At 37.2% G+C, this 23,602-nt stretch overlaps 1 protein-coding gene across 2 annotated transcripts in view; it reads right to left on the bottom strand.

Moving 5' to 3' along the window:
• The window catches only part of prkcbb (protein kinase C, beta b), a 131,133-nt gene extending 108,397 nt beyond the window's left edge, over positions 1–22,736 (bottom strand). For both annotated transcript variants that reach the window (XM_016514677.1, XM_016514676.1), the window contains exons 1-2: positions 22,404–22,736; positions 21,411–21,442 (exon numbers count right to left, since the gene is read on the bottom strand). In XM_016514677.1, coding sequence (XP_016370163.1) covers positions 21,411–21,442; positions 22,404–22,573 — 202 coding nt within the window. In that variant the 5' untranslated portion in view covers positions 22,574–22,736. The remainder of the gene's footprint in view (positions 1–21,410; positions 21,443–22,403) is intronic.
• Positions 22,737–23,602: the final 866 nt, after the last annotated feature.

The following is a 23,602-nucleotide window of genomic DNA, read 5'->3' as shown; positions in this document are numbered from 1 at the left end:
TAATCCACTGCGTCTTCAGCGGCTCAGATGTCGGGAGTAAATGACGATTGCTATATTCATTATTACATCCAACAATAAAGCACCTCAATCGCTTAATCTGAGACATTCTTGTCTTCCCCTGCACCAGAGTCAACACAATGGCGAACTGATGACAGCTCACTCAGGGCGGGTCTAAGGTAAGACACCAGTCCAGTCTGTGCTGAAACACTACTGTCAATCAACTATCGTGGGGGGGGCCTGTACAGAACTACGTCATTCTGACAGGAATCTCAGAACAGCCTGGTTTGAGAAAGGGGATTTTAAAATAGGGATTTAAAAAAAAACACTGGATTGATTTTTATAATTATAGGATGAATGTGTACACACACTTCCAACATACATTTATGTTCAAACAACTTGAAAAGTGAATTTTGCATCCGATGACCCCTTTAAGATCAGACCAGTTTATATATGAATTGATTCTTTATTTTATTTTATGTTCAGCTACAAATTTTATTTTGTTTATATTTAAATGAAATACATTTTTAAAAAATGATTGAATGATGTATTCATTTTAACTGCATTAACTGCATCTTCATGAAAATTCACATTTAAAACTGTTCATAAAAGTATGACTAAGGAAACTGAAACTTAATAAAAAATTTAAAAAAAACTAGGAAAAGCTTAGGGCAATAACAAAATGTTATTCTGATCCTAATTATGTTAATTTGCTAACCTAATATTTGTATGCAGCTTTTCCAACCATGACTAAACAACTGGGTTTAACTGTCTGGAAAATTGATTCCCTTTACTGAGGAGACACTCATAAATTATCAATTTAGGATACATAATACGCGCTGTGAATTCTCACTCATAATCAAATGTTCACGCTGCACACATAACATCAGACACTCCTTTGTACATATACACACAGGTCACACTCACAATATGAATTTCTAAGCTAAAACATACAACAAGTCACACAACGTAACAGCGAGCAGGAATAGTGACAATAACAGCTAGCTTAGTTCTTAGATCATTAAACACCGATGGACAACAGCCTGCTCTTAAAATTCAAACAAGCTTGTCTTTCAATCTAAAGTACAAGTTCTTCCTCATTTTAGTAGTGTGATATGATTCTAAAAGTCACTACAATGGTCCTCATGCCAAGGATACACTTACATATTTATCTAACTAAATGAACACTTCCACTTTGACTTTTTTTCAGTGGTAGAGAGTAGCTCCAACCTGAAATAACAACATATATCAGATATTTATATGCCATTTGAATAGCAAATTACTACATTTTCTTTCACTTGTTTTCTTTTGGGGTGAAACGTGACCAGGACATGTTCTGGTAAAAATTAACCATGTGAACCATTTTTGTAACATTAACAAATATGAATAAATACTGTAACTACTGTATTGCTCATTGTAAGTGACTGTTAGATAATGCAGAAACTACTGCTAACAAATGGGACATTATTGTAAAACGTTACCCTATTTTTTCCTTTCAAAAATGTACATACACAAGGTTTTTACCAAACTTTCAGATTTCACAAACTTGTGGCAGTCAAAAGCACACACACTGAAACACACAGAGGACGGATGTCAGCTGGATTAGCTGGGTTGATCCTGCGCTCAGTGCTGATGGGACTGTTAAGAGTGAGGCTTCACTGAGATTAACACATCTGAACATCACAGCAGCACACACACACACACACACACACACTCCTGCTGTCCGCCACACAATCAACAACAGATGCATCTTACACTTAAAAAAAGATGACAGGTTGGCCCCCTAAAAAGTGTCAGTGACAAATTTTTAGACACTTTTTTGTCTTTATTGCTATCTTTTCCATTTGTATTATCTGTATGTAAAATCAAAATTTATAATATGACATTAGTGAATTCTTGAATTCAAGATTTTTATATAATTATAGGCATGCACTGATATTAAAATTCTGTCAGATACTGTCAGAGACCATAGTTATTTTTATAGTAATAAATGACAAGTGAGTAATATTACAATTCTCTACTATTTTTGTCTAAATAAATGAAAAATAAAACACAAAAAAATACAAATCAGCCATTTTAGACGCTACAAGTGAATTCGATGGTAAAGGTAATGTGTAAAAATGGAGAAATAAGTGTGATCAGTTAATTAACCAATATCATCAAAATGACCAAATAACAAAAATTGACAGATAACTTGTATATTGACTGACCTGGTACTGATATATTGTGCATCACAATTGAAAAAATGAAGAGTAAAAAATACAAATGTGTGCATGTGTGAGTATATAAAATAGAGAAAGAGAGAGAGAGTGAGAAAGAGAAAATAATATAGGTAATATAGGACAGTACACATTTATATACATTACATATGTATAATTAAAAAACATATTTTTGTTAATTGAAAGACAATGTATAGTCATTTTTACATAAAAATATCGTATATTTTATTATAATTTAATAAAATCATATAAATAAAAGGAAAATGGATATAGTATATTGCACTTCTTCCATGTTTTCGAATGCTTACTGTGCTTCTGCAACATGACATCTCAATGTTTCCATTATTAGTGTCATGAAGCTCTTGAGGGCTCAGGGCTCCTGTGCTTGACGCGTGCAGCGGTGCAGCTCTGCATATTCACACATCATCCCATCACACCAGCCGAGTGGGTGGATCACACTCACACACAAACACATCCTAACGCAACTATCATGACCATCACTGCACTGATTCTTTCCTTTATTCCGTGCAGTTCTAGACATGAAAAACCCCATGCACGCCACACAATATACGACCAGGCCATGAGAAAATAAAAAAGACTGAAAGAGAAGTCTAGAGTTGGTCTGATATCCCTCCACTCCCATATGGCCTTTATATAATGCAGCTGCTGAGAACTCAATCAATGAGGCTTCCACCCACCATATTAGGCCACTCAATAAAAAGGAGCAGAAACTATTTCTTTTTCATTCTCCATCTCTTTCATTCTCACCCCCTCACTTCAATCTACACACAGGCTGGCACTCCGGTTTCCAGCTTTACACTGCCCTGGCAGCGGTGCCCGCACGGCGAATCAGTCGCATGCCAATTAAACCTGGCGTTCGTTCCCATTCTCCCTCTCGCTGTCTTTCTAATCTTTCTCATTTCTGAGACATTACAGAGAAAGACGGATCCACACACACCTCATCCAGTCTTCAGCCAAGGCGGCGCTCCCACCAGCCTCGGCGTTCCCTCTTCCTGAAATCTAGATAATGAGAGAGAATGGCTTTCACTGCTAATGACTCTCTGGCAGCTGATGTCTGTCACAGCCTTGGCAGAGCGGTTTGAGCTGGCTGAGAGGGAAGTGGAGCCCAGGGCTTCCTGTTAGAACAGGATATACACGCCAGAGACACTGCAAGCACCTGCGTCTCTCAGCTGAGGAGAACAGGTTTTCATCTGAAGATCTGGGGCTAGAATATCATGGCTGCTGACTCTGGCTCTTGGTTATGTTTTTAAAACAGGTTATTTAAATATACCCCTAGAGGCTATGTTTTTTTATTATTATACTGTGCACATGGCACAGACAGCTTTCCCTGCAGGGAAGTCCATTATGACTATAGCTAGCATGAAGGATTGAGACAGGTTGAGAGAGATTTACCTTCAGTTTTGGTTTGATTCCTCTTTCTGTTCCTTAATCAAATGTGACACTTTTCCTACATGAATTCCTCCAGAAGGTCCAGCAAGTATTAAATCACAATAAGGAAGACACATTTATACTGCATTTTTGAATGAGCATAAGAGACTTCTTTAAAAATGTAAAATAAAATAAAAAGAATCATGTGAAACACTTCTTTATGATCCTGAAAGAACCGATTCACAAAACAGAAACTGACTTTACAAAGCTGTGTAATGACAGAAAAGAACATTCTAGGAAAGTGTTGCCTCGTTTCGCTCGACTGTAGAGCTGTGCCTGTGCGTGTAATGCAATGTGACATAGAAACAGCAAAGTAGTATTTTGTCACACTACTGTACACCACTACTTGTTAGGAAGCAGCTTGTTACTAGAAAACCTACACAGTTTTCAAAACAGCTGAGCTGTCATACTACTGAAACATGTAGTTAAAGGGATACTAAATCCAAAAATGAAACTTCTCTCATCACTTACTCACACTCATGCTGTCCCAGATGTATGTGGCATTCTTTCTTATGTGGAACACAAAGATTTAAAAAAAAAAAAATCTCATTGAGCACATATAATGCAAATGAATGGGACCCTCGAACTTGATGCTTCAAAAAACCTGCAAAACAAACATGACAATCCATAAGTTAATCTTAGCATTTTAGAAGACATTGATTTATCAAGTGGGGTCATAAGGATTACCATTGTGTTTGTTTTGCATGGCTTAACATCAGTTGAGATGTTAAATGAATGGCAATAAAGTTAGGGGTGGGAGTTTATATGAACGTACACCTGAGAGGAGCTGTCTTTAGAAAAGGTTAGATAATATTTTCTTTTCATCTTACATCTGTATAATGCATATTAAAGTAATATGTATATGCTCAGCGCTGATTTGTTTACAGCGGCAACCAAGGAAACGCGGTATCGCTGCTGTTCCATAAGCGCCACCAGCTGTCAGAGAGTGAATCTGCGTTCTCATTCAGTCCGTCTGCTGTTTTTGTTTCGTGCAGATATGTTTTATGCAGTGCAGTTTCACCAAACTAAATTCAGGCCATTTTGGTTTTCTAATTTAGTTTAAAAACTGCTCATCCTGCATGTATGCGGCATCTTTGTTTAGATTGTGATTAAAATGCAGAGATTGCCTCTAATTTTAAATGGAAAAAAGCACGAGCAAACCTTGTTTATATTAAGTGATGTCTTTATTGAGTGTTTGTTTTAAATTTTCAGTTTAGTTTTGTTATTTGACATATTTCAGTTTCACAAAGAATTGTGCAACAATTTGTCTGAGAAATAAAATGACACATTTTTTTAAATTTAGAATTTGTGTTAAATCTCATTTTGTTAAAAAATCTGAGAAAATCATATTGTGTAATCAGTATCGTGAATCGAATCGCACCTTGAGTTGAGTGAATCCCTAGACATAGATGGATTATTTTTTTCTAAAAATCTATGTTAGTGTTCCTCTGATAAAAAGATAAGCAGTGCTAATTTTATTTACAGTAGATACTCCCTAACGCTGATTGTATTACACCAACCAATTTAATCTGGACCTTTTATCACATTTACTGGGTCTTGATTTGAATAACAAAGTAATTTGTCTTTTGAAAGTTAATTGAGGTCTGAACACGGCATCCCTTCAGCGATGTGTGTGTGATCTCACACAGAGGAGAAGAAACCTTTCATCTGACCTTCCATCCACTAAAACGAGTGATTCTCACTCAAGCTCAGGAACATTACAAAGTCAAATAACAGAACAACAATGACGGAGAGAGAGAGAGAGAGAAGCAGAAGGGGAGCGCGAGCGCTGGAAGACAGGCAGCGAACGCTCGCTTTTTTTCAACAGGAGATACGAGTGATTGTTCACAAAGAAAAAAGATATTTGATTTTCACCTTTTCTGCCTGTGGTAATGGGAGTTATGCAAGTGAGTAGGGCCAGCCTACGCTCTAAATAAAAATACCACGGGCCGCTGAGCGCTACGCTGAGCTGCCTTACAGCGATGCAGGGATGAGGTCAGTGAGTCAGCCGTCAATCCACAGCTGTCCTCAACTTCTCCTCTCTCACACTACACACACACACACACACACACACCGGCCTCCTCCTCCTCTGTGCTGCGGCCTGCAGCTAAACACACTTCGAGTGCTGTAAACATGGTGTAGTGCACTAGCACTCTGCCCTGCTCTGGATGATGCCGATTAGCACAAACGTGATAAATGAATCTGAATCATATCTGAGGTTGATAGAATCGACAAGTTTAATGAGGTTACGTATGAAATATGCTTTACTGTACAAGTAAACTAGAGAAAATTAACTTTAAGAAAACTAAGAGTAAGCTAAACTGCTTTGTTGTTTATATTACACAAAAATGAATTAGCCTTGCTGAAAAGACTAGTGTATGTTGTGTTTCAGATACTAGACCCGAATATTTACTAAACCCGGTTTTTCCAAAGCCAAACAATGAGACAATTCTTGCAACCATTGTTTAAAATGAGGGAAGCACTGTCTTTTTATTTATTTGATTTCATTTACAGAAAAATAGATAGGAAACCTCTCCCTTTTCCATCACATGAAGCGACAAACTTGACAAAAGCATATCACTCCTCTCTTAAAGAACATCAATGGTGAGCTGACAAACACTTGTCCATAGCACAAAATTACACTTTGTACATGAAACACATACTCGACCAACAGACGGTGACAAAAAGTAACACAAAAATAGATATCGGTATCAGAGGTGTACCGCAATAATGTATCATATTTCCAACACTGTATGTGACTGCAATACACCGATAACAAAAATGTACCGAAGGATAACAGGTAAAATAAGCATTTCAACAAGTCATGTACAGTTTCTATCTCTTCAATACTGTAGCGTAAAGCATTTTTTCACTGGAGTCACAGGGTTGAGTTCTGAGGGAGTGTGTGTGTGCGTGTGTTTGCCCCGTGACAGGCCCGTGTCTCCACTCTACCCATCCCATCTGTTTGAAGAAGCCTCTCCACTGACTGCTTGTGAATCCGCTGAAGAGTCTATCTGTGCAGCTCACCGCCCCCTCTGGACCACGACCCCCCGCTATACCTGTCCCACACACAACCCTTTCCCCCGCCACCCACGCAAACACACACACACACACAGAGAGACAGCAAAACGGACAGAGGCAAACACACATGACAAACGGATGGAGGATAACACAGAAGTGAGAAAGAATTACTATAATACAAAAATAAAAAGAGGATATGGCTTATAAAAGCAGAAAGAAAGACGGCAAAGTTGAAAAGGGCACCACAAATTGAACAACAAATAAAAAATCTTCCAACCTACACTGAAAAAAAAACAATTGTAGAAACAATCATTTTGAAATAGTATTTTCTTGTAAAATGTACTTAACTGATTTGTTCACCTTATAATAATCATATGCATTTCTTAGTGGGCATTTACATGAGATACAATTGTGCATTTAAAAGAATTAGATGGATGAAAGAATGGATGAAAGGGTGTTGAGACATGTTAATAAAAGTACAATTGTTTTAAACTTTACTAGCAAAAATGTAAACCTTTAGTCAACAACAAGTCACTATTGATATATCCTACCAAATGCATATGCATAATTGAAAATAAAATTTGCATTTATGAATTTAGCGGATGCTTTTATCCAAAGTAGCTAACGAAAAAGGAGGAGCAAAAAAATTTAATAATAAAATGCTTTAAAAGCAGCTATTTGAAGATGCCTGTCTTCAAAGGGGTTTTAATTGAATTGAAAAACAAAATAAAATAAAATAAAATACTCCACACAATTAATCCAAAATAATCGTCGTTAAAACACATAAAATGAAAATACTTTGTTAACCATTTAGCACAATGGAATAAATCAAAGTATCATGCATGCTATTACCCTTTAATAAAAATAATTTTACCAATAAAAGTAAGGGGACAAAAGAGCAAATACAAGGAAAAGAGATGAGGAATGATTAAGGAGGAGGCCATGGATGTAATCTCCATGGAATCTAATCACACATGCAGTGTAACCTCCAAACAACCCACAGATCACGGCTCAGTCCTTTAACTGCTCCAGTGACATCATTCGGCTACAGCGACAACAGCTGCTTTCAGTACAGCGTGTGCGCTCAGTCTACAGTCAGCGGTGATGACAGAGGCACAAGTAAATCACACTTCATGACTAGAGCTATGCTGATTACTGATTTATACTATATTAATATAATTGAACTATATTAAAAGCGATGGGTCGTGTGTGTAGATTCCAGTTAAAACAGAGCAGTGATTTCACTTGCAACTGATCCAGGATCAGAGGCCAGCCAACGACAGGCACAGAGAGATCTGCGCTCTGATTTATCTATAAATTCACTGTACACGTGCTAAAAGCCCTCTTCAGACAAGACTAGTTTTCCCTGAGGTGAGTTAAATTTGTGTTTGACAGACATACTTTGTGATTTTGTACCTGTCTGAATTGACCATGTCTGTATTTTTAACACACACACAAAACACACATTACATCTAAAATAAATAGTCAATACTCTATATTTTCCAATAAATATCCAGTATTGGTAGAAAGCAATATATTCACAAATGTCTGCAGATAACTGATAAGGTGCTGATATTTGATGCATCCCAAGATTTAGACATTATTTGGCAAATTCCTGAATAAAACAACAGTTGGTGGTTCAAGTACAGCTGGCACCCCATCTTACAGGAAAAAGAAAATGAAATAAAATCAAAATCAAATCACAGACTGCTCACAACAGCCACTACAGTATCTTTAATATTGCATTTCATCCCTAAAATAATTATAGTCTACATAATTAAAAAATGGTCAATTAAAAGAATATTCCTGACCGAATATTACTCTCACAACTGATCGTGGCATCATGAGAGACATGAGTTTGGTCACAGTTTTATTTCGGATTATCTGAACCAAACGCTTCCTTTTTTATGTAATTGATGCTGTGAGGAAAATAATCAGTGGAAGCTAAAACTGACACTACAACAGCTTGAAACCACCAAAGGGAAGTTAAGTTTACTTTGATACGCCACTTTTTTGCGCTCTGACCCAAAAACAATTCTATTTAGCTGAATTTAATCTCAAGATGCAGTGATATTTGGGACAGTGCATCCGCAAGAGTGACAGAGAGAAATAGCGAGAAAGAGAGAGAGCGCTTCAAAAGTAGTCATGTACTGTGAGGCTACCCATCTCCTGTTGCCTAGCAACTGCAGCAAGCAGTTAAATGGTCCTATGGGTTAAATGGGTTTGAGGAGCACTGCAGCACTATTACTGAAGCCTTCTTACAGGTCTTTACTTCACCAATCATCATCAGCACCATCTACACACCCTATTTACTTTCATTCAAGCCAGATCATGTAGAATGTAATGTATAATTATGCATAAACAGAGCACGACATGAATCAGTGCGACACTATGAATCAAAAGTGAGGCATTTCTCGTTCTATTCGCATTTAGCAGAAATATAAACAGCTCATCATGGATTAAAAAAAACCTGAAATCATATAAAAATTCTTTCCTCGGGTCTCTAAGGAAATTTGGGCATTTTTGTATCGGCTAAAATGAACAAGAACATTCAGGTCAGCTGTAGAGATTGAAATTTATTTATTTAGTAATAATTTATTTTATTCCCAGAGTTTGGTATTTTGGAGCTTAAGAAAAAGCAAGATCTAAAAAAAGCAATGAAAATGTAACTCACATCAGTGTTAAAGCTTGTGAGATCATTCAATTTAATTCTCATTTAACTTCAATCATAATTTTCTCCTTTCAATCCAAAACCTGGCTGAGTCAGTGGAAAGCTTGCATATGCATATTCCCCTGTGTTCTACAGCAGAAAGCCCAATTCAATTGCTGGCCAGAGGGTATTCACTGCATTAACATCGATCAGGCTCATACAATAGCATCAATACCCAATAGGGTCAATACTAAAAAACTTCAACCATGTTTCAACCGGGCTGTCTAAAAAAGGGGTCTGCCCTGACCCTCGTGCCTTTCTGTGCACTTCCAGAAAACAGAACCTGTTGACCGACTCCAAGTGTTTGGTAAAAAATCTTATATTATGAATGAAGTCATTCAGACAAAGTTTCCAGTAGTGACCGTTCATTCTTTACCAACTCTGTTTCGTTTGCGACTAAATTATATAGAGTGGGTAAAGTTTCAAAAGTTTGGTGGCATACGATTTTTTTTATGTTTTTGGAATAAGCCTCTTATACTCATCACGTTTGACTTGATCACATAAAAAACATAACAAAAGCATATGTTCTTCATAAACTGTTTGGAAGTCTTTGAAGTCAATATGTCACAGCAGCTTACTTAAGAGAATACCTAGAGAAAGCTAACAGTTAGCATTTGCCATTCATCTCAATAGCAGCTGTAAGATGCCACTAGCAGTTGAGGCTAACTGGACAATGCTAACCAGTAAAACCCTTGAGAGGTGACCTGAATTGCTCCCTGAAGAAAATATCAGGTATTCTGCAGCTATTCTTTTCTTTTTGTGTAGTATTCATGCAACCCAAGACATGCTGTTTCTGTCAGGTAAAGTAGGCTAATCGTATACCTCGCTGCTTTTTGATATATTTTTACACATTCAACCAAAGCCTCCCGTCTTTGTCAACTCAGGTAAGGCCAGCAGCTGTGCTTAAAAAGAGCCCCGGTGTCCTAACATACTTGCATTTCAATTAAAAGTGTGACTGATAGCCTGGGGAAGCTTTTAACCTAGCTGGCCCACTCTGAGATTGCCCATTAGAAAAAGCAAGATCTAAAAAAAGCAATGAAAATGTAACTCACATCAGTGTTAAAGCTTGTGAGATCATTCAATTTAATTCTCATTTAACTTCAATCATAATTTTCTCCTTTCAATCCAAAACCTGGCTGAGTCAGTGGAAAGCTTGCATATGCATATTCCCCTGTGTTCTACAGCAGAAAGCCCAATTCAATTGCTGGCCAGAGGGTATTCACTGCATTAACATCGATCAGGCTCATACAATAGCATCAATACCCAATAGGGTCAATACTAAAAAACTTCAACCATGTTTCAACCGGGCTGTCTAAAAAAGGGGTCTGCCCTGACCCTCGTGCCTTTCTGTGCACTTCCAGAAAACAGAACCTGTTGACCGACTCCAAGTGTTTGGTAAAAAATCTTATATTATGAATGAAGTCATTCAGACAAAGTTTCCAGTAGTGACCGTTCATTCTTTACCAACTCTGTTTCGTTTGCGACTAAATTATATAGAGTGGGTAAAGTTTCAAAAGTTTGGTGGCATACGATTTTTTTTATGTTTTTGGAATAAGCCTCTTATACTCATCAAGGCTGCATTTATTTGATCAAAAATACAGTAAAACAGTAATATTGTGAAATATTAGTACAATTTTAAATAACTGTTTCCATTGTAATATATTTTAAAATGTAATTCATTCCTGTGATGCAAAGCTGAATTATCAGCAGCCATCACTCCAGTCTCCAGTGTCACATGATGCTCAAGAAACATTTATTATCATTATCAATGTTGATAATTAAACTTTGTGTTTAATATTTTTTCAGGATTCTTTGGTGAACAGAAGTTCAAAAGAATATAATTTATTTGAATTATAGTACCATTATGTCTTTAAAGTCACTTATTGTGTTCTTGCAGACTAAAACTATTTATTTAAATACATTATATTATTTAAATCTAAATACATAGATGCAGAATATGTGCTTTATAAGTACTAATAAACAGTTTGGGAAGCTTTTAACCTAGCTGGCCCACTCTGAGATTGCCCATTTTTAATATGCGACTGACAGTGATCCCAGCGGTGAACCTGACTTCACTTTAATACATGAACACCTGCACCTCAAACTGCCTCTCAGTTCAGCTCACCAGCACCGATTCGGCCTCCACTCACAGCTGTACCGTCTGTGAACATTTCAGTCTGAAGTTAAAAATGATCTTAACCCAAAAACAAAATTCTGTCAGAGCCCTAGCTCCCAAATCTCATTCATATTTTTCAATATTTCTTCTCCACCTTCTTCTGCTTGTAAATGGTGTTGAGTGTGCTGCATTTCTAACTGTCTACTTCTCATGTCTATGATCATTCGCTCAAGGGATGCACAATATATCTGTGCCATATTGGTGATGGTACAGATGGTACGAGGCTGTAAGGGATAAACTACAGTCTTTACAATGGTACATACTGTATAAAGGTACTATATTGAAGGGTTTTTTGTGTGTGTGTGAGTGTGTTTTGTCAGCTGAACAATTGGTATGCTGTTAAAGTATAGTACAGTCCATTGCACACACTGTGCTTCTCATTTTCATTCCTGTCAAACATTAAATTTAAATATATTGGCTAATATTTGAATTTTTTAATCAATCAGTATCGGTCCATATTGGATATTTAATAGCTCATGCTTATTTCCTCTAATTTTACATCTAAACATGACTCATCATCTAATGGTCACTTTTAAGTTTAAATCTTTAAAAACACTGATAATTTAACTAGTAAATGTAATCTTTTGCAAACCTCCAAAAGAATATCCATTTTTCATAATTAACATTATAATGCTATGTTGACTCAGTTGTAGCAAAAGGATTGAGTTTTATTTTTTTAGTGATTTATTTTTTATTTATTTAGACAAAATAGTATAGATTACTATTATCAGCAATGATATAATGGCATATTTATTGACATATAATATATAGGTATAAGCTATAAGTATTTTTATAGTTATATAGCAGTATAGTATATTGGCCAGACAATTTTAGATTAGCAGCATCACGCTGTAATCAGGAAGAATTGACAGACTGTTAATGGACAGCACACATTTTCTATTTTCAACTGCTTCAGCAATACTGAGCAAATACTCTAGGCTGTATATAAACCAAGACAGTTCACTCATATTGATATGAATGGGAGAAACTGCAATGCACAATATGGTGGAAGTCCCACCTTCTAAATAAAAGAGACAATCAAGAATTGCATCACTACAGAGGTTTAGAAGCTCTGTTTCCAATAAAAACAGACTGCATATGCAGCTTGGTAGGGGCAACCTGAAATACATGCTCTTTAATGCTATGTGAGCATGAGAAACAACATTTATGAAACGGTTCATGTCAGATTTTGTTGATGATTTGAAATATGTTATTCAACTGAGTTCGGAAAACCCTTTCAGTATTTCCCCATTCAAGTAACAGGAGTTGGTCTTTCATGACTGAAATAGCTGCCCAGAGGCATTGCAAATATGGCCACCAAGTGAAATGACTTCCTTTGAAAAGGACTTTGGTAACTCTTATTTGATAATATTGCCACCCTGCTTTTTAGATAATGTCACGAGGTATCAGATGACAGAATTATTGTTTTAGGGTGAATATGCAGACTACTGGAAAGAGGAAATGCCCAGTCTGTACTAAAAGCATGGCAGAACTGCTTAGCATGTTGGAAGTTGTCAGTGAGGTTGATATCTGGACAGCGCAGCTCGGAGTGCTTTCTCTGGAGAAAGGGCTGCACTCTTGTGTTCTCTGTTCTGACAGCACTCTCAGACTGTGGTCTTTGAATCATTGTCAGTCATCGTGATAACGCTGAGACTCAAACACAGAGATACAAGGAGGAATTAGACATGTTGATAGATTTGTGACAGGATCCCACACTCAAAGCACTAGCACAGTTAAGTGGAGGCCTGGGTGGGTGACATACATCTAAAATGGCAGGTAAATGTTGACATCTCAGATTTACAGATCCCCTTTTGAATCTCTCTTCAGTTCTCACAGATGTGGGCGACCATGCTGGAAAAAGCAGAGACTGTTTACATAAAAACAGATGATGAACCAAAGTAGTCCTACCACTGCTCCTACTATGACGTCGGCACATCTATATCAAGCACGGTGAGTTTTTTCTGCCCATTTAAACATAAAAATCCACATTTAAAACAGGGATAAATGCTATAGATTTTCTTATTCTGTAGTTAGTTGAATTGACAACAAGATGCATTTTCAAACTTTAAAACTCACCGCCACACTGTAAAGGCCATTCACATCAAGAGCGTTAACTATAACAATAATTATACTGGCATCCACAACCAATGCAAAATAACGTTCTGTTCATTATGAGTGCACAATCCAGGTATGTCTGCCGCTTTAAATGCATGCCATGAGCTCTTTAAAATCAGGTGGATTCTGATTGGCCCTCAGTGTTTTCATCGTTCTTCAGCTGGAAAAACAAATCTGTCACACTCACCAAATAAGCAGCTAGACACTGCTAAAATAAGACCAAGAACAATGCACAAGCAATATGTAAATAAAAAGAAACTTAAGACTTATTTAACTTTAAAACTTAAGAAAAATTGTATTTAAAATTCACTAGCAGTACGCCAGGATTTCTAGTCCAAGTCAAAAGAGTCCCTATGAAATCCTCAGCTATGCCACAGGCCCCTACTTAATGCAATTCTATGGGATACTTCTAGTCTTTTATAGTCCACCAGGCACAAATTATAAGTTGAATTGCTTAGAAAAGTTATAGCACACCTCTCCTCAACAAGACCCATGATTTAAAGTATCATTTAGGTGCCTTAGCAAGCACCATTATACAGTGTAAGTCCTCAAAGTGTCTATCTAGCTGCAGCTCAAAACTGGACTGCCTCACTGATGGAGTGAGATCTCTCTTATGGCCCATTTAAAAGTAAGGCCAACTAAGACAAGATGGTCCCCACAGGACCTCCAGCCAGCCAGTTTCAGAAGCTCAGCTGGTGGCTGCCTCTCCTGTCCTCCTAACCCTCTTTCCAACTTCCAACAGACTCGCCGGCCGGCACACACATCAAATGCAGCGCCGGCTACCGTCAAACAAAGAGCACCTGAACAGCCGGCTCGTGAGGTGAAGGTCAAAACTCTTCCAAAATCTCTCTCATTTAGCCCGAGTACTTTCAGGCCATCGAAACTGAAAACTGACAATGACATAAATATTGAAAGGACTGAAGTTGGTTTAATTTAGGAGAGAGAGCGAATAAGGTCCAGCAAAAGGGAATATCAAGCCTCATGCGTCTTGTCCACGGGGACACTGGAGCCACAAAGGTCAGACATGTTTGTTCTAAACAAAAGGATCCTGTTCTGCAGTAAACAACCTTGCCGTGTCAATAGAGCACGAACCCTCCCTTGGGTGGCCTGGAAAACACCGCCATGATCTAATCTGGTTGAAAGCACCGGGAGAGACTAACAGCATTCAGGACTAAATTGAGTTTCAACTACTTGCTTAACATGGAGACACTTTTACAGGCAGTTGAGCGTCCTTATTGCACTATTACACGCATTCTCTTCCTGCAATGTGGCTCTCGGTAGACCTTTTTATTAGGTCCCGAAAGCCGAGCAGATGGCCCTTGTTGGGCTCTTCTATCCATGTGTAATTGGCTCTCAACATTCATTAGCTGGTTGAAACATCAGCAATCAGCCATTGACTACTCAGATTTAACTTCTATCGCAAATGGATTCTGATCGAAATTGGACCATAGCTACAATAAGGCCTTTGGCTTTGGGGAATCATTTTTTATTTCTTTTTTAGTTGAGATGATAAAAGAACACATTGTGATAGCGGCAGAAGTTAGAAAAATTGGAAATACAGCTGGGCTACATTCACAAAGTCAGTGTTGACTTGTATCTACTAACAGATGCGAATCTCAAATTGTCATGTATATTATTAGCTTCCAATTGAGGATCCAACCACGGCGAGTTGATTCTCAAAATGCAGGTGCGTGTCCTACAAATTGAAGGGAGTTAGTTAGGTCACTGAATGCGGTTGTCAGTCTAGTTTATAACCAAAATGTGTGTGAACAGAAGCGTATTCAGCATTCTAAATCAGGACTGACGTAGTGAAACTCAAAAGCTCAAAACAATGTAAAAAATAATAAATTTTAAAAATAGCTGGCAGTTATTAAGCCTCTCATTAAGAAACCGCAACTAGATCCTAGTGAACTGGCAAATTACAGACCCATTTCAAATCTTCTGATTATGTCTACAATTTTAGAAAATTTGTGTCTACTCCGTTGTGCTCAAAAAAATGATATCTATGTAGAATTTAAGTCAGGTTTCAGGCCCCATCATAGCACAGAAACTACACTTGTTAAATTTACAAATGATTTGCTTGCATCAGACCAAGGCTGCATCTCATTACTAGGTTTACTTGTACTTTATCTTAGTGCTGCATTCGACACTATAGATCATGACATACTCAGATCAATTACAAAACTATACGGGTATTCAAGAACAGGCTTTAAGATGGTTTAGATCCTACTTGTCCGACTGCTACCATTTTGTTTATTTAAACAGGGAATTATCTCAATTAACACCAGTAAAGTATGGAGTGCCACAAGGATCTGTCTTAGGCTGTCCGCTATTTTCAATATACACATTGCTCCTTGGTAATATTATTAGAAAATATGGGGTTAGTTTCCATTGTAATGCTGATGATACTCAACTATATATTTATATATATATATAAATATATATATATATTTCTATATATTATTTGATGAGTTATATCTGATCTAATGCACATTATCATTATTTGATTGGTTTGAACAGCAGCTATGCTAATTTTTCTCTGTTTGCTTTTCTGTTTCTGCAACCGGATGGGAATCCTGAGGTAACTAGGAATAACCTGGCGCCATTTTGGAGAGTATCACGACGCATACACATGCTCTCCTCTGAATGTAAACAAGGCGCAGCGCATGCGTGTTCTGCATCAGCAGCATCACATGCATGCGTTTTTTACGCGCAGATCAAAGCATGTGCATGCGTCATGATACTCTCCAAAATGGCGCCAGGGTGACACGGAGGAGAAGAATTGTTGAATAAAGTCATTATTTTTGTTTTCTTTGTGCACAAAAAGTATTCTCGTAGCGTCATAAAATTATAGTTGAACCACTGATGTCACATGGACCATTTTAACGATGTCTTTACTACGTTTCTGTGCCTTGTTAACTGAGGGGGGTTACAGAGTATTTGTTAAATATAAAAACAAAATATATATTGTGTGTTTGAGTGGTCCAGACGCTACAACTACTAGGAGTCATGAGGCCTTTGAATACTGTTAAGAATATAGAATATTTAAATGATTAAATACACAAATACTGTTTGAATTTTCAAAAACTGCTGTGGACATTGAATATTTAAAGGATTAAATAGGTCACACATCACCTCTGTATTTCAGAGCAAGTGTACAACACTGAGGTAAACTGTCCTGGTTTCTACTAGACTAATGCAATTTCAGTGGGACTAAAGCATTTACGTTACACTGATGAATTACTGTTTTATTCTGAAATCTATTCTGACTGAAATCAAACTTTTAAAGTGCATGTAAATGTACTTAATGAGATCACAGAGAGGGCAAATGGAAACTTCTGCCTCTCAGATTTTTCTCCTGAGGGAAAACAGTAATCTCTAATGTGCCTCCTCTAGTGTTTCAGAAAAGATATCAATGTCTCAAATCGTACACAGAATTGGTACGATATCAAAATCTGCAATCAAAGGTCAAACATTTCAATAAGAAATCAAACATATTTTATCAAATTCTTCCAAAACCATTTTCTACCGATTTCTACATTGGTTTTATAGCTCTATACTCTTACTGAGTGTAAACAATTTTCTTATTTTTCTCTATATTTAGGAGGAACATCTAAGTTGATATCTCAATTGTAAATGACTAAAACTAACTCTCTTGAAAAATCTAACAGCAAAAAAGAAACTTCCTCGATAGATACACTGATACACACAGCTTCACTCCTCTCTACAATAGAACGCAGCAGTGCCTTATGTCGCCATTGATCATTTATATTTTTCCCCTCAAAATGAGGCTACTGTCTGGAACATGCCATTCCAAAGCATAATTCTTGCGAGAGCAGGGTGATGACGTATATGCTGTCTGGAACATGCCATTCCAAAGCTGCTAAAATGGAGCAAACACATGAATTATTCTTGCGAGAGCAGGGTGATGACGTATATAAACTGATGCCATGTTCTCTGATGATCGAGGTTCTTCTATGCGTTTCATATACTACTGATCTCCCCGAACGCCCACACATCCCCCCCCCTTATTTAAGCACTGCTTCATGGAACACTTATGCTATTTATAGAGGCTTTAAACGGCCCACACCTTCATATGTGGTTATGTTCTGCTTTTGCACAGAACAAAGCGAGGTGTGAGACACCCCCCACATCACAAATATATAAATGCAATCACAGTCTGCTTCGATTTTCAAGGGCATTTAGGCAGAAGGTAAGTGGTTAGAGATATACAAGTGAAATCATCAGGGTGGTTTTGTAAGGTGTTAGGTGTACAAATAATGATAATTGCCGTTCAAGAGACTTTCTGTAAGTCTGAGTGATTCTGATTGGTCAATCTCCAACAATATCTTCTCATATCACTGCAGTCTCTTTTTTCTTACATAATCTAAAATCAAATCAATATTTCAAAATTTACATTTTTTGTTAAAATAGTAATTTTCCCATAATAAGCAGGTAAAATTAACCAATAACAGGTGATTATCGCAAATATATATATATATATATATATATATATATTGCCATCATGACTGACTGTTTGTACAGTAATGACTTTACTCTGAAATATTGTAATTCAATTGAAAATTCGAACACTTTTTGGATTTCTCATTTCTTCTTCTGACCATCTCGCTAGTCGCTATCCCATCTTATCATTCATGCACTTCTTCCTCTGTCTCTGTTTCTCTTCCTCAACTCTATCCAGATGTAGCACATTCTGCCAGCTCTTCTTCAAACTCGTAATTTTGCAATTAAGACTGAAGAGGCAAAAGAGGCTCTCCTAAGCAGCTGGCTCACCATCAAGCTGACACCAAGAGGAAATCCTCTTTTATTATTTACTCACTGTTTTCCACACACTGATGATTAAGGAAGAACCAGATCACAGCTGTACTGGTATTCTATAAGTAAACCTTAAACCTCTTTTTCTTCTTTGAACGCACACAAAAATTGCCAGTGAGTGGCCAGTTTGTCCCTTTAGACTCGTTGCTACTTAACAGCTGATGGATTCACTGTTACATTAAAAGGTCTTGAAGGCAAAATAATTTCCAGTGTTTTCTAGACACTACAATCCTAAATTCATCAGTTAGTAATGAATATAATTATGAATAGGCTATAATATTATGTCCACACCTTAAATCTCAAGTCAGGGTGACCCAATAACGTGAGTTACGTAATCAGATTATTTCTTTCAAGTAACTAATAAAATAACACATTACTGTTAAATGTACAAGTAATATCGCAAGTAAGTAACGCAAGTTACTTTGTTTTCCTATTTATTCACTGACACCTCTCCTGTCCCCATGTTAAAAGAAATTAGGAGTGAGGTACAGACTACAGAGGTTGCGAAAGGGCCTTTACATTTGATAAAAATATAACTTTTGGGTTTTTTTTTAGTAAACAAGTCCAGCCCAGGTGACAAAAAGTAATGCAAAAGTAACGTAATGCATTACTTTTCATAAAGAGTAACTAAGTAATGCAACTTATACAAGCTGATCTGTTATTACTCATGCATAAAAATTACATGGACATGCATATTACTGAGCTAACAGTGAGTCCTCCAAACGTCAGAAGTGTATGTGGGATGATTTTTGTCTTTTATGACTAGTCCCACAATGTTCTGGAATGTTCCAGAAAGCACTAGAATATTACAGAATATTTCGGAATGTTACAGAAACTTTCTTGCAAAAGTAAAATATCTTAAAAAATTTTTTTTTACAAAAACCTAAGTGTACTAAACCAATGTTTCATAATTAATAATAGCCACTGCTGTATTGGCTTATTCTGTAGCATAAGCAAAAGTCTAGAGTTATTTAGGGCATTTTCAGACCTGTAGATAGCTTGCTTTCTTCTAAAACAAGGACTTAAGTTACAATGTTGCATTTTCTTCTTGGTTCGGTTCTTTTTCACAAAAGAACATTTCAAAGTATACCAAATATGTGTTTATGCAGAGGTCACATGTAGGTAATGCTTTTCCCATCATGAATTATGATACAACTTGTTCCGTTAGGTCTTCTCAACACAAATGAACCATTCAGGCAATCTCTGACTGATTGTTTTGGTGCAGATCTAAGTGCAATTGTCGTGTTCACATATGGAGAAAACATCAGGCATCAACTTCCGAAACAAACACTCCAAACACGCTAGGTGCTGCTAAAGCTCCCTTACATGAACAGTTCACCCAGACATAAAGATCTATACTCAGCCCTACTCATCTCACATTTGTCGCCCTTAAATCAAAAAGGGAATAATCCATCAAATGTCCAGGCTGCTCTATTCTATTCAACTACAGTAAATGGGATGGGACTGTCAAGATTTTTTTTTTAAATACCATAAAAATGTAGTGCAATATTCTTTAAATCATTAACCGAAAAGCATGTCTTGCTCTTCTGGTGCATTCACAATACACACCAAAAGGAGGAGAAGAAACTGCACAAACGGCATTAATAATGAACAAGACGTATAGATCCTACACTGTTCTAACCGAGCTTGACTCTTCGAGGCATAATCTACAGGAGGCACAAACAGCTTTGCTCTCCAGCAGAGACCCTCAGGTTTCAGCATGTCTGAGCATGACCTTGCAGAAGAATTCCCTTTCTCCCTCAGCTCCTATGGGGTCCCATATTCCAGATACAATCAATGGAGGGTTTCAACAGGTTTAGAGAAAGATTTGAGAATGTGACTGAAAGAAAAAGAGCTAGGAACAGAGGGAGAGAGGAGAAAGATCGAGCAGTGGGTAAAGTCATCATACACTCAACTGTGCACCTGTAATTAGAGCTAGTGCTGAAGCCTGCGGTGGAAAAATGGAGAAGCGCAGCACCGCAGAGGGTGCCATTGACCTGCCGTGACCGGTAATTGCAGTTGCCTTAAAGAACATCCAGTGCCTTTAGTGCGTAAAAGGGGAGCAGGAATTAAAATCACTTTTCCAGGTTAATTTAGACTCTAAATACAGTGAAGAAAACAGCTATCCACAGGTCTTCAGGAACAAACTGCAATGTTAGAAAACGTGCCAAAACTTCACACTTCCAAGTCAAACTGCCTGTGCAAGAGTTTGAAAAAAGCTGTCCGGATGGTCTCCTTGCATAACATGATTTCATATGAGAAATGCCCATCTTGTTCATACTTCAATGTGAAAGGCGTCTCTCAGAAATTTGATAATTAGACTCATGAGACAAATGGGAGGCATGAACATCTGCAGTGAGGACATCAGTTGCTTCAAATCTGAACAATTATGCAGGTAGAATCAGACTTCTGTTGTTAAAATGATTTGAAAATCTAATTTAAATGAGATATGTAGATATCGGAGATTGCAGAGAATATCTGCACGACCATCTATTTTACCATTGTGCAAATTTCTATTTTATGAAACGTCCTGTTAATTAGTTTCCATTTTACTGTCGAGATGCTTTGTATAATATCATAATACCTACTCTATAAAAATGAAATATACTTGTGGAACCATTTTGAGATTCCCAAGATCATCACACTGGTGGAAAACCTCAAGGCTCTCTTTCAAAATGGACCTTATAAGTTCATGCAAGACGCTAAACATTGTAAACGTGTCCTCCAGTAACACCATCACAAGGAAAAAGCTTTGAGACATGTCAAATATACAATACTGAAAGTCCTTGAAAAGGATTAACTGTTGCTGCAAGACATTTACAAATACCACCACAGGCACTATACACTTTCTGAGATCTTTCAAAATAAGTAATGAATAAACTCCTACCTTGACACTGAAATCCTTGTTTCCCAAAACCCCTGAAAGATAAAAGCAAGTGTTAATTGAAAAAATAATAGAACCATAATTTTTAAACATTTACACTTGCACTAAATCGATTTGTGGTTTGATTGTTGTCTCATGTAGTATGACACATTTCCTATTTCTTGTACTGTCTTATACTCTTGTTTTGTCTTACAAAAACGATCAAGTCATTTTTTTTCATTCATATTTTTACATTTTCATTTTACTTTGTACTTCACACTTTACTATGGGAAATCAATAAAGCTGTGGCTCAAAACCAAGTGAGCTCCTACTGAAACAGCATTTTGCCCATTCTAGGCTTGTTCAGAGTCAGCTGAGTCTACATATGATGGCCATAATAGAGTGCTGTCTAGATAGACAGCACCATAGGTTTTGAGACAGTGTACAGTGTTACACCTGAGCTGCAACAGTAACAGGTCCACCTTTATGGAAAGCCATTTTAACATTTATTCCTTAAACTAACTAAAATCTCTTTTTATGTTACACCTTTTTTTCATTTGTTATTCATTTATTAGACAACAGTGTCTTTTCCATTGCATTTTTACTAGAAGCATTTCTAATTTAACTAATAAGACATTTAAGTTAACAGCTAAAAAAAGGGCAGTTCTGGCAAGTCATTACGTATAGGAAAAAATTTTAAGACGTATACTTGTGCCTCATATATAGATACTAGCATCTCTCTATTAGTAAAAAGAAAATGTTATGGCAAAATGTATAGCAGCTGTCGGAATTGTTACTAGTAGGCCTAACTAATGAATGAGTACTGATAGTATGAACTGAATATGTACATGTATTTTAATAAATAGCTGCATGTACATTCGAAGGCTACTAGTCACTACTGGATTACTTAGTAGTACTTAAAAAATAAGAACTAGCAACACAATACTACTTAGTTTTAATAAATGAATGTTAAAGCAGCTTGCCATACACTTCAGTAAGGAGCGCACAAACTCTTACCAGATAAAGTCCGTGCAGTGGCTGCAGAAAGTAGGCTGCTTGAAGAAGCGAGCGATAAACTTGTGGTCCTTAACTTCGTGAACGTTCTTCTGTCTCAGAGCACCTTGTCGGGCAAAGCCCCTCATGGGTGCGCTCCCCTCCTCTCCATCGCTGTTCGATTGCTCTGCCATTCTCAACGCGGGGAAAGTTTGCGCGAGCCTGTACTCTGGAGTGAGTTGTGCGGAGCGCGTACATGTAATGTAAAGCTTCAGACTACGATGAACTCTGAGGCGCGATGCTTTGCGTCCCTCTCCGCCCAAGTGCCCTCCTTACGCACCGGTACACGTGCACACACACACTGACGCGCTGTTACAAGACTCCTCCCACACTCCCACTCATTTACCTTTGGCAAGCTGAGCTGATTGATAGAGATTCTGTCAAACCTCTCTCGCATTTACATAAAAAAAGAGCTCGACAGCATAATGAAAAGGAGACAATGGGAAACATTTACGAGTAGATAATGAAACGTGGCGTGGCTCATGAAAATTTATATGGCAAGAGAAGTGTCAATCATAGCTCGTCACTGCCTTGTTGATACTGTATAAGTAGAACACCTACTCTAAGTGATAAAACTTAAAGATGCACTCAGTATTTTCTTTCTAAATACTTTTTATACAAAAAGAAATAACACTTTAGAGAAATTATTAGAATCATTTACAACCATAAGAGTTAAAGTCTAGAGTAGACTGTAGTCATCTAGAAAAAGCGATTTATTCTACATGGAGCGGGTCGCCCCCTCATGGGCACTAACATGTTGACATCACATGACCAGCTGTAGAAAACACAGAATTTTTTCAAAGATTAAATTTGTCTAGATTAAATAGAGTGCATGTGCTAAATATTAGAATGAGAGAAACAAAAAAGGAACAAATCAAGATGCTTTTGTGTGAAGCTGGAAATGAGTAAAATTGGCAAAACGTCTTTGCTGATAGATTCACATCCTGGTTAAATTGGGATGATATGAGCCAGTTAAAAATTAAACTTACTGAGTGCACCTAAAACATTTAATGATTTTGAGCACTGCATATTCATACTTATTTATAAAGCGAACTACGGGGGAGCTCGGCTCCCCTTAATAAGACATGGGCTCCCCTGAAAACGTGATTTGTGAAATTTTGGGGGGTCTCAAAAAATATTGACAATGTGTTATTTTGACTTGC

The sequence above is a fragment of the Sinocyclocheilus rhinocerous genome, unplaced genomic scaffold (genome assembly GCF_001515625.1).
Source record: "Sinocyclocheilus rhinocerous isolate Xijiao unplaced genomic scaffold, SAMN03320098_v1.1 scaffold1799, whole genome shotgun sequence".
Taxonomy (NCBI): domain Eukaryota; kingdom Metazoa; phylum Chordata; class Actinopteri; order Cypriniformes; family Cyprinidae; genus Sinocyclocheilus; species Sinocyclocheilus rhinocerous.
This window is presented reverse-complemented; position numbering and strand designations above follow the sequence as displayed.